Source organism: Simochromis diagramma, unplaced genomic scaffold, assembly GCF_900408965.1.
Source record: "Simochromis diagramma unplaced genomic scaffold, fSimDia1.1 OVJJ01000208.1, whole genome shotgun sequence".
Lineage (NCBI taxonomy): Eukaryota > Metazoa > Chordata > Actinopteri > Cichliformes > Cichlidae > Simochromis > Simochromis diagramma.
In genome coordinates, this window is record NW_024386789.1 from 968,717 (window position 1) to 981,663 (window position 12,947).

The following is a 12,947-nucleotide window of genomic DNA, read 5'->3' on the forward strand; positions in this document are numbered from 1 at the left end:
AGATTGACCTTTCAGCATGTTTATAGCGGCTGTGGCTATGTGCTGGTAATGTTACCGTGTGTGAGCAGTCACATTGGCAGCAGACATGTTTCAACAAACTAGTCATATCCCGGCCCTACATTAGCTTGTTTAATGGTTAAGACACTGCAGGTACCACCACTTACTACAGACACCGTTGCAAGTTTGTAATAGTCTGTTAATTTAGACTGAAAGAATATACAAACAATATTAACTCACATTATATATGTTAATTACTAATTTGCTTATCGCATAATTTCGGTTACCATTAGCTAACTGGAGCCTAACATTGGCCTTTCATGGTTTTCGATAAACAGCCCAGTAAAAGTCCACATATATAAAGGGTCTACACTCTTTCTCACTGGTGTGTTAGCTTTAAAATCTTATTTACCTTCAACTGTAAAACTCCAGATGATAGTAGATTTTCCAAAGCGAGAAACAAAATGGCGGACAGTGCAGCCGATTTTTCCTTTCCAGGGGGCGGAGCTTGAGGATAAAACACGACTAACATGTGAGTGAGCGCTTTGTTTAGACCCCCAAAATGGCGGATCGGGCCAAAATCCTTTCCACGCCCACCCCCGTGACATCACACTCCAAAGCCCTATGACATCATATAGCGTGCATGCAGATCAAAGGCATCTGATCCATTCGAAAGGTATAAATAGGGGTGAGAACTGCAAACTTTTAGTCAGTTTATTCGCAGCACTCATGTTCGCAGCATTCAAACATAAACCTGAGAAACATTTTGAAACAGTTGGATCGTTTACACAGTTGTTTTACTAAGATTCCAACATGTCTCAGAGAAAACACAGCAAAAAACAACAAGCTTACGCTGACCCTCTGCTCGAGGGTCCATCCATCCAAAGGGCATTAGCTGAAAGTAGGCAGGAAAACCAAAATCTACACAACATGATTAAACAAATCCAGGCAGAGAAAATTCAGCTTGTAGAGAAGTGCAGACACATGGAGGCCCTAAATAACCAGTTGGAAGAAAGGCATAATGAATTTGTCAAGAACCAACGAGAAAAAGAAAATCATCGAAGGCAGCCCAATGTGGATAATATAAATGAGGGCTGGAAAATACTATTTAATCGAGCACGGGAGAAGATTTTAAACCTGATGACAAAAAACAAACACAACTGTGCTGAATTAAGACAAATGTCCCATCTGCTTGAAGAAAAAGAAGATATTAATCAGGAGCTCTGTGGGAAACTGGAAGACACTGAGTTTAAGAACCTGGAGATGGAAGGAAAACTTGATGAAGCCCAGGAAAAAAAACAAAGAGTTGCTTCAAGAGAAGAAACAACAGGAAAGAAAGGAGAAAAAAATGGAATGTAAACTTCAGACCATGAAGAAACAAAATAAAGTCTTGCAAGTAAAGCTTAATGAAGCACTGCACAGAAATGCAGAAATGTTTCATGATGAAAGTCTCATAAACCAGCAAGACGAAGAAAATAAAAATACACAAAACCTGCCCGGTGTAGATATTGTAAATAAGGGCTGGGAAATAATCTTTATTGAAGATCCGCAGCATATTGTAAGCCTGATGACAACAAACAAGCAGAACTGCGACCAGTTAAGAAAAATGTCCTACCAGCTTCAACAAACAGAAGCTATTAATCAGGAGCTCTATGGGAATCTCAAAGACACTGAGAACAAGAATCTGCAGCTTCACCTAAAACTTGATGAAGCCCTGGAGAAAAACAAAGAGTTTCTTCAAGAGAAACAGCAACAGGAAAAAATGCAGAAAAAGACACAAGTTATTCTGCAAGACTTAGAAAGGAAAAATCTACAGCTACACGCATGTTCTAATGAAATGAAGGAGAAAATCATGGAACTAGAAGGAGAAAGGGAAAAACTGATAAAACAATACTCAGGCGTGCAGCACATTTGCAATGAAATGCTAAGCAAGAACTCAGAGCTTGTGGAACTTTCTAACATCATAAAATACAAAATTGATGAAATCCTGAGAAAGAACACAGAGCTCGAGGGACAGAATAAGAACTTAAACTACAAATACAGTGAAATCCTAAAAAAGAGCACAGAGCTTGAGGAACTTCATAACAACTTAAAATACAAAAACAAGAAAATGCTCAAGGAAAACACAGAGCTCGAGGAAATTAATAACAACTTAAAATACAAAAAGAAGAAAATGCTCAGGGAAAACACAGAGCTCGAGGAAATTAATAACAACTTAAAATACAAAAGCTCAAGGAAAACACAGAGCTCGAGGAAATTAATAACAACTTAAAATACAAAAAGAAGAAAATGCTCAGGGAAAACACAGAGCTCGAGGAAATTAATAACAACTTAAAATACAAAAAGAAGAAAATGCTCAAGGAAAACACAGAGCTCGAGGAAATTAATAACAACTTAAAGTGCAAAAACAAGAAAATGCTCAGGGAAAACAAAGAGCTCGAGGAAATTAATAACAACTTAAAGTGCAAAAAAAAATGAAATTCTCAGGAAAAACAGAACTTAATAACAACTTGATGTCCATACCAAGTGCTTCTGACCACTCCAACTGCCTGCAAAATTATTATTTAAAATTATTTGGACAGTTTAAGTGTATTAGTTGACATCAAAGTGACTCTTTAAATTGGCTAACAACAAACGATTCAAACAAGCTAATTTATTTCACATCCAATGAGTCACTTTAAAAATCCCACGACCGGTCGAGGCAGATGGCCGTCCCTCACTGAGCCTGGTTCTGCCGGAGGTTTCTTGCTTTTAAAAGAAAGTTTTTCCTCCCCACTGTCGCCGAGTGCTTGCTCAGAGGGAATTGTCAGATTATTGGGGTTTTATTTATTTTTTTGTCAACTAATACACAACTCGGGGCTCGCAAAATCGCCCATCGGGCTATATGATAACCCGACGGGCGATTTTGCGAGCCCTGCGATCTTATTGGGCATTCCAAATTGATTTTTTTTTATTCATTAATAAAGTCCTAAAAAGATTATATTGTGAATATTGCATGTTTTCATTGTCACACAAATGTGTACATTTTCAGCCTAGACTGAACATGTGTGTTTGTCTTCTATTCAAAATCAAACATTTTAGTAGCAACTACTGTATTAAAATATGGCCGATGTTTTACTCTGATTACACAAACTTTATGTAGGAGTAGGTTATTTGTAAATTTGACCTCTGACCTCACAGAGATACAGGATGACAGGATATGTGATATTAGAATCCACATATATTGGTATATAATCTCCTAAATGTTGCCAATGGCAGTAAGGAACATAGCTCTAAATAACATTATCATCTTTTTGACCCTCACTATCCGGTTGTTCAGTCTGACGTCACTAGCCGTGTCTGGACCTAAACTCCGCTGCAGGTCCATATATCAAACGATCACTATGGCATTACTGAGAGTTGAAAAACTGTCTAAAGTCTTTCATCTTTAATAAAATGATCAGCGTTCTGCTCTACCAGGTGTAACAATTGAGTTTGGCATCCAGGCATCCATGAAAACGGAATTTATGACATTTAACGGAGTTAGAAGTTAGCAGGGAGTTAGCTCGCTAGCTTCTATCTAAATACAATATAGCATGTCCTGACTGCGGGGTTTTGGAAACAAATTAAAACGTACAGCTCTGTTATCACTTCCAGCATAAATGAAGACAGAAAACTAAAAAGCAGTGACGTTTGTAGGGTTACTGAAGTTGGGCTAGCTGGTATATAATGATGTGCTACGTGACCGCTAGCGACACAGCTATGTTAGCATAATATAAACAAGCCAACTTTTTTTCCACTCGATAAAAGTTAACGTGAGTGTTCTCGGTGGTCAGGAACAAATGTAATCGCATGGCAGGATGCTGTAAAAGGACCAAACTTCAGCCAGGAGAACAACTGAGATAATCCATCCATAATACGAGGTTAGTCATTCATATACTGCTGCATGGGCTGGGCTGTAGTTACATCCTAAGGTTTTAAAAACTGAGCTTAAATAAATGATTAGCGGTAATAAAAGCCGAGGGAGGTCAACAGTGATCACTGACTGTTTTAGGAGCTTTTTGAGATCAAATAGAAGAAAATACATAACATTAAACATGTTAACAACACAAAAGCCATATTAAACGCAGACTACTTTAGACCCGGAAGTAGGATTCGTCGCGTCATCACTGAACAACCGGATAGTCTGTATGACAAGTCAGAACAAAAGGTCGGAGGTCAAATGTGGCATTAAATCCTAATGCAGTACATTCTTATGTTGACAATACACACCACACTTGTAAGAAAGTTATAAGTTAAATTATAAGGCTTTTTATAAGGTGTTTCTCTATGAAAGCAGTTAAGATCATTATGCAAATACATAGCCTCAGTATATTGGGGTCTGGAATAAAACTAGAATGAATTAAAAATGTGTAATTAATTATTTAAAAATAGAAATACAGAGCATTTTAAACTAAGTCAATGTATATTTTAATTACTTATTTATATATCTAGTGAACTATTTCCTGACATATTCAGTTATTTTGCTACTCATCAGCAGCAGTGCTGTGCATCTTGCAAATTTCGTTATCGAGTAAATTAAGAGCAGTATTGCAGATACCGATACTTTTAACCTATAAAGGGAGCTTATGTAGGGGAGAGCAGTGTGTTATTATTTACGAGCTGAATCATCGTACATTTGCCAAGTTCGGAACACATTTTCATGAACACCAACACAACAATGTTGTAAGTTTAACAACCCACAGTAATATACTAGTTAACACAGTTTTCTTGTGTATTGATACTGTGGATTTTTAGAGACCTGAAATGTAAATGTGCTGTCTTTAAAGGAGTTTGGGTCAGCTTCTGTTGTGTAAGTTTGTTATAGGCTATAAAGAAGACTTGGAATGAAAATATTTTTTAATAAAAAACAAGATTCAATTAAATTATCAACAAAAATTGAATGGACTCTTTGCTGGCTGAAACTCACCGCGCGTGATCACTTGTAATGTAAAGACAGACATGTGACCATTCTGTATCTGCAGGTGAATCAGTGAAGCTACATAAACATTTACATTAGCATAGCTTTCCAGCCATCATGGAAAAGCCGGTAAGGACACAGTGGGGGGGTCGCTTGACATTCTAACTTTAAACCGAGGATTTTAAAAGTGTTTGGTGTAGGTTAAAGCAGTGCACCGGTAGGCTACATGTTTGACATCCACCACACAACTTTCACTGAATCACAACAACTGTGGATCGTCGTTGATCGTCAGCGTATAGTGCTTTGGAGTTGACGTCACGCCGCAATGCATTGTGCAAGGTAAGTCAGCTCGAGTACTGCGTGTGAAATGCGTTTGATTTCCCTGCAAACATTCAGATTAGTGCAGCATAAATTCATTCATGAGGGGAAATTACAGTGAGAACGTGGAGGCTGTTAGGTGGATAACATAGTGAGTTCAGTGACATTGATGTGACATTGTCCTGAAGGATTTAGTTATTCTTTATGGTTAAAGAAATTGCAATGATTTATTCATATTTATTATAAATAATTCTAATTATACATCTTGCTTCCATATTTGTATCCTGTGTCACTAAAAATACATTTTATTTTAATTTTATACATTGATTAATGACCTGCAGAACCTCCTTATCATATTAAGTGATTCATAATTGTCACTTTATGCTTTCTCCATCTCTAAAGTGATGAATTACACATTACATACTTTAGGTTCATTTTCTGCAGGCAGGTTTCTGACAGAGAACAGGCAGATTTAGAATATAACATGCAGCGTTCTATAGATGGATACATAAAGAAATGAAAAATTACATGTATGTGCTAACTTTCTAAACACTTTGTTACATTTAAGTAGACAAAACACATTTATGTCGGCCTTGGCTCATAGTTCTTGTCTTTACATTAACTTTGTCTGTGTGTGTTTCAGGTCCTGCACTCTCAAAGACTGAATGAACCAGCATTGCAGCCATGGGTCATTGTGAGCATCACAGGGAAGGTTGAAGCCGCCCACTGCACCTGTATGTCCGGAGTCGCGGAGACCTGCAGCCATGTCGCTGCTCTTCTGTTTAATGTAGAAGCAACAGTGTTGATCTGTGGCACAAGGACTGTTACAGATGAACCTGCATACTGGGTTTTGCTGGGTAATATGACCAAGATAGTCAGTGGTTGGCTATAAGATAGACTTCTCCTCTTCAGCTGCCCAAAAAAAGGCTCTTGATCAAAACATAAACAGACCATCCATATTGAAAGGTAAAAGGAGCCGTCCTCAAAAAAGAAGAATCCCACCTGCTACTGTGGAGGAGTTGTCACTGCTGTAATGCCATGTTTTATCTAGGGGTCTAGATTTATGCCTGTAGTGCACTGCCATGTAAATAATTTGCATTTACTGAATATGTACTGACTGAGTACCACTGTTCAAAAATTGAATAAAGAAACAAACTAATTTTTGCCTCTTTTTTTATTTTATTTTATTAAAACCACCTTATAGAACATCACATCAGTAACAGTGTAGAATCCATGTCATTTATAGTTTACAAATGACAATGTTTACATAGAATCATGACAGTGTTTACATGATATCACCCACTACTAACATTACTTTATTTACTGTATCTTTTGAAGAAAAAAAATACCGCTATTTATACAGCAAAAGACTTAAGAATATTTAACAGGAGCAGGTTTCATTTTTCCCTGGTTTTATTATCACACTGTTCACCAAACACAGCAAACCTTCAATGAGTCACTTTAAAAAATAATCAGTGGGATAAACATAAAAAAATTATTGTAATCGGTTGCACGAAATTAAGTTATGTTTGGTTAACCTTAGTTTTTTATGTTATACCTGCACACATTTTTCTGGTAACACGAACATGACTTTTTTATGTTGTTGTTATGTTTTTCATTCCGGTCAAATATTTATAGAAACCACTTGTTTATCAGAGATGAACTTTTTGTGTTAATTGTATTGGACTACTATGTGGTATATTGACAAGATTATTTTATGGTAAGCTTATTTTATTTTATAACAAATTTCTAATATATAATATATAATATAATTGAGTGTTCAATAAATAAAACTAAATTAAGGCTGATCTTACTGTATGTACTGTACACTTTCTCTTCAATCAAAGAAATAAGCAAAACATTTTTGAACAATGACCTGTATCTTTGAAAATACTACACAGTTGTAACAATGGACTTTCAATTCAGGCTTCCAAAATATACATGAGTCATATTTGTACAATGCATCTCTTGAAAAACATTCCACAACATTCCTCAAAGTTATCTGCTGTAACCTGAATTCAACATTGTGGGGCCTTATGACATCGCGCTTATGTAAAAAATTGTTTTTTTAAATGTAAGAGCCATAAGGTAATATGGCAACAGGGGTGTAATTATTAAAATGACACAAAGAAGAGACTTAAAATAACATTATAACCCACAGGCACAAAACCAAGAGACCTAAACTGATTAGTATTGGCTTGCTTCTATCACTAAACATCACAATCACTATACTAGACGATGCAATCTGTTTGTAGTGGTGCACCTTGGGAAAAAAATTGCAAACTGGTGAAATTGGTGCAAGGCACCATTTCCATTGAGAAAAATGGACATTCAAAGTTTGAATTTTTTTTTAAAAGAGCCATGGCTTGAAAAGTGAAAACTGCAGTAATAAAGGCCCCAAGTTGAAAAATGCCAGAAAAATAAGTTTCACTATGTCCTGCAACTTTACCAGTGCTGGCTTAAAAGAAAGGATGGTACATAATCGAAGAGGTAAACATGTTGTTCCCACATCATAACTGGAAAACTGTTCAATCGTACAGTCTGGTCCTGAAAACCTGGGCCTTCTTTGAAAGGCTGTTCCTTTTGAGCTCCATAACCAGTTTCTATAATACCTCGAAGGTATACTTTTCCAGTGGGTAGGTGAGGTTCAAAGTGTACATTAGTCCAAACAGCATTGCAGCTGCTAGGGTATAGTTATCCAAATCCTGCCAGACTCTCTGACCTTCAAGGATTATCCCGATGTCCTCAGGGGATAATCCTGCCATCTCTTGACTTTATGATGTAAATTCCCATGGTTGTTTCCTTATTAGATCGTTGGATAATGGCTTCATCTGTGGCCTAGAAAATGCAGAATTCCAAAATTTAATTAAACAGAACACTGGTCAAAGAACATTATACCAAATCTTATTTTAATCTGTGTCACTATTCCAAAAAATGTTAACATTAACACATTAGGTGAACAAAAATGGATTCATTACAGCATGTGATTTGAGTCCTCAGAATGCTTAAAAAGGTAATGCATGAAGTGAAATCTCCATGCAAAGAAGCAGAATACTGTCAGAGCATAGAGAGGTGTTCAACTATGAACTCCACACATAGTTCTAATGCAGGTAAAAGAAAAAAAAACAAAAAACGCACCCATGGTAAATTGTGAAAATCCCAGGTGATTTTCAACATACTCCTGGCATAGAGTGACAAGCAGCATTTTGTTAAAATTATTATTTTCCCTAAAGTGTATACACAAATTAATTTTTTTCTTACCTGGGCCATGGGCTCCAGAATGTTCTGAAGTCTTCTTCCTATTTGTCCTCCTCGCCTTTTGAAGACCTTTATTAGTTTGTCAGATAGCACATCTATCTGTGAGAGTAATCTGGACTGCAGTGGCATGGTGGTAATGCGCTTAAACTCTGCATTTATCTAAAAAGAGAAGTTGTCACATAAAAATGCTGTCAAAATCTCAAATCTCACAAGGTTACATCCACACAAAGTTGTTATTTTTTGTCATATTACTATTTATTAGCTATGGGTCCCATGTTGCTGAGCAGTTCCATAGTTGCCCTTACTTCCATACCACCCAAAGCCTGTTTGCAACCACAGCAGTTGCCTCCTTCTGGCCATTTTGCAGTTCTGCCAAATGACCCAGAAACTACATCTATTATTGTCATATACACATCGAGGTCTTTCATTAATACTTAGTTAAATTAGTTAATTTGACCTTCCCAGAAAATTTACCTTACAGAATGTGAGATAACATATGCAAATCTTCACTAGTAAATAAAATAATGTTATTAAAATCTTAACTGTAACACCTCTACGTAACAGCGCTAGAGAATTGTTCTGAAGCAACACCAATCTGCCCTTCAGCAGGGATAAGCACCATATACCGATACAGAAAAAATACATTTAACATATTTATATTGTCATTTTTTTATCTCTTTAAGCCCTCCTCTCAGTCTGTCTATAAATCAGTTAAAATAATTTGTTTTTGTGTGTACAGTACATTACACTACATTCACTGCCCCAGAACATGAAATAAAGCCCCACGTCATGCACTTCCTCTCCTAATGAGTACTGCATAGGTGTCATGCCCTAAATAAACCCACTTTAGTGGTAAGTCGATTATAAAAACCCACCCCTAGATGTAAACTCTCAAAGCACTTTAATAAACAAGCAAACAATTCCACCTCTCGCATTATTGCGTAAAGTTGACAGCGCGTCAGGCAAATAGGCAGGCTTCATCCCCGGCCTCTAGCGACTGTGGAAGTCGCTACAGTTACACTGAATCTTGGGTCTGTGTTGAGTCTTCCAGCTGCTGACTACAGAAGCTAGATTGACCTTTCAGCATGTTTATAGCGGCTGTGGCTATGTGCTGGTAATGTTACCGTGTGTGAGCAGTCACATTGGCAGCAGACATGTTTCAACAAACTAGTCATATCCCGGCCCTACATTAGCTTGTTTAATGGTTAAGACACTGCAGGTACCACCACTTACTACAGACACCGTTGCAAGTTTGTAATAGTCTGTTAATTTAGACTGAAAGAATATACAAACAATATTAACTCACATTATATATGTTAATTACTAATTTGCTTATCGCATAATTTCGGTTACCATTAGCTAACTGGAGCCTAACATTGGCCTTTCATGGTTTTCGATAAACAGCCCAGTAAAAGTCCACATATATAAAGGGTCTACACTCTTTCTCACTGGTGTGTTAGCTTTAAAATCTTATTTACCTTCAACTGTAAAACTCCAGATGATAGTAGATTTTCCAAAGCGAGAAACAAAATGGCGGACAGTGCAGCCGATTTTTCCTTTCCAGGGGGCGGAGCTTGAGGATAAAACACGACTAACATGTGAGTGAGCGCTTTGTTTAGACCCCCAAAATGGCGGATCGGGCCAAAATCCTTTCCACGCCCACCCCCGTGACATCACACTCCAAAGCCCTATGACATCATATAGCGTGCATGCAGATCAAAGGCATCTGATCCATTCGAAAGGTATAAATAGGGGTGAGAACTGCAAACTTTTAGTCAGTTTATTCGCAGCACTCATGTTCGCAGCATTCAAACATAAACCTGAGAAACATTTTGAAACAGTTGGATCGTTTACACAGTTGTTTTACTAAGATTCCAACATGTCTCAGAGAAAACACAGCAAAAAACAACAAGCTTACGCTGACCCTCTGCTCGAGGGTCCATCCATCCAAAGGGCATTAGCTGAAAGTAGGCAGGAAAACCAAAATCTACACAACATGATTAAACAAATCCAGGCAGAGAAAATTCAGCTTGTAGAGAAGTGCAGACACATGGAGGCCCTAAATAACCAGTTGGAAGAAAGGCATAATGAATTTGTCAAGAACCAACGAGAAAAAGAAAATCATCGAAGGCAGCCCAATGTGGATAATATAAATGAGGGCTGGAAAATACTATTTAATCGAGCACGGGAGAAGATTTTAAACCTGATGACAAAAAACAAACACAACTGTGCTGAATTAAGACAAATGTCCCATCTGCTTGAAGAAAAAGAAGATATTAATCAGGAGCTCTGTGGGAAACTGGAAGACACTGAGTTTAAGAACCTGGAGATGGAAGTAAAACTTGATGAAGCCCAGGAAAAAAACAAAGAGTTGCTTCAAGAGAAGAAACAACAGGAAAGAAAGGAGAAAAAAATGGAATGTAAACTTCAGACCATGAAGAAACAAAATAAAGTCTTGCAAGTAAAGCTTAATGAAGCACTGCACAGAAATGCAGAAATGTTTCATGATGAAAGTCTCATAAACCAGCAAGACGAAGAAAATAAAAATACACAAAACCTGCCCGGTGTAGATATTGTAAATAAGGGCTGGGAAATAATCTTTATTGAAGATCCGCAGCATATTGTAAGCCTGATGACAACAAACAAGCAGAACTGCGACCAGTTAAGAAAAATGTCCTACCAGCTTCAACAAACAGAAGCTATTAATCAGGAGCTCTATGGGAATCTCAAAGACACTGAGAACAAGAATCTGCAGCTTCACCTAAAACTTGATGAAGCCCTGGAGAAAAACAAAGAGTTTCTTCAAGAGAAACAGCAACAGGAAAAAATGCAGAAAAAGACACAAGTTATTCTGCAAGACTTAGAAAGGAAAAATCTACAGCTACACGCATGTTCTAATGAAATGAAGGAGAAAATCATGGAACTAGAAGGAGAAAGGGAAAAACTGATAAAACAATACTCAGGCGTGCAGCACATTTGCAATGAAATGCTAAGCAAGAACTCAGAGCTTGTGGAACTTTCTAACATCATAAAATACAAAATTGATGAAATCCTGAGAAAGAACACAGAGCTCGAGGGACAGAATAAGAACTTAAACTACAAATACAGTGAAATCCTAAAAAAGAGCACAGAGCTTGAGGAACTTCATAACAACTTAAAATACAAAACCAAGAAAATGCTCAAGGAAAACACAGAGCTCGAGGAAATTAATAACAACTTAAAATACAAAAAGAAGAAAATGCTCAAGGAAAACACAGAGCTCGAGGAAATTAATAACAACTTAAAATACAAAAAGAAGAAAATGCTCAAGGAAAACACAGAGCTCGAGGAAATTAATAACAACTTAAAATACAAAAAGAAGAAAATGCTCAGGGAAAACACAGAGCTCGAGGAAATTAATAACAACTTAAAATACAAAAAGAAGAAAATGCTCAAGGAAAACACAGAGCTCGAGGAAATTAATAACAACTTAAAATTACAAAAACAAGAAAATGCTCAGGGAAACAAAGAGCTCGAGGAAATTAATAACAACTTAAAGTGCAAAAAAAAATGAAATTCTCAGGAAAAACAGAACTTAATAACAACTTGATGTCCATACCAAGTGCTTCTGACCACTCCAACTGCCTGCAAAATTATTATTTAAAATTATTTGGACAGTTTAAGTGTATTAGTTGACATCAAAGTGACTCTTTAAATTGGCTAACAACAAACGATTCAAACAAGCTAATTTATTTCACATCCAATGAGTCACTTTAAAAATCCCACGACCGGTCGAGGCAGATGGCCGTCCCTCACTGAGCCTGGTTCTGCCGGAGGTTTCTTGCTTTTAAAAGAAAGTTTTTCCTCCCCACTGTCGCCGAGTGCTTGCTCAGAGGGAATTGTCAGATTATTGGGGTTTTATTTATTTTTTTGTCAACTAATACACAACTCGGGGCTCGCAAAATCGCCCGTCGGGCTATATGATAACCCGACGGGCGATTTTGCGAGCCCTGCGATCTTATTGGGCATTCCAAATTGATTTTTTTTTTATTCATTAATAAAGTCCTAAAAAGATTATATTGTGAATATTGCATGTTTTCATTGTCACACAAATGTGTACATTTTCAGCCTAGACTGAACATGTGTGTTTGTCTTCTATTCAAAATCAAACATTTTAGTAGCAACTACTGTATTAAAATATGGCAGATGTTTTACTCTGATTACACAAACTTTATGTAGGAGTAGGTTATTTGTAAATTTGACCTCTGACCTCACAGAGATACAGGATGACAGGATATGTGATATTAGAATCCACATATATTGGTATATAATCTCCTAAATGTTGCCAATGGCAGTAAGGAACATAGCTCTAAATAACATTATCATCTTTTTGACCCTCACTATCCGGTTGTTCAGTCTGACGTCACTAGCCGTGTCTGGACCTAAACTCCGCTGC

General features: G+C 37.0%; 1 protein-coding gene across 1 annotated transcript; it reads left to right on the forward strand.

Moving 5' to 3' along the window:
* The first annotated feature begins 1,190 nt into the window (after positions 1 to 1,190).
* LOC120728304 (golgin IMH1-like) lies at positions 1,191 to 12,065 on the forward strand. Its single transcript, XM_040023100.1, has 2 exons — positions 1,191 to 2,211; positions 11,918 to 12,065. Exons 1-2 carry the CDS (start codon positions 1,277 to 1,279, stop codon positions 12,063 to 12,065), a joined length of 1,083 nt encoding a protein of 360 aa, XP_039879034.1. The 5' UTR covers positions 1,191 to 1,276.
* The last annotated feature ends 882 nt before the right edge of the window (positions 12,066 to 12,947 follow it).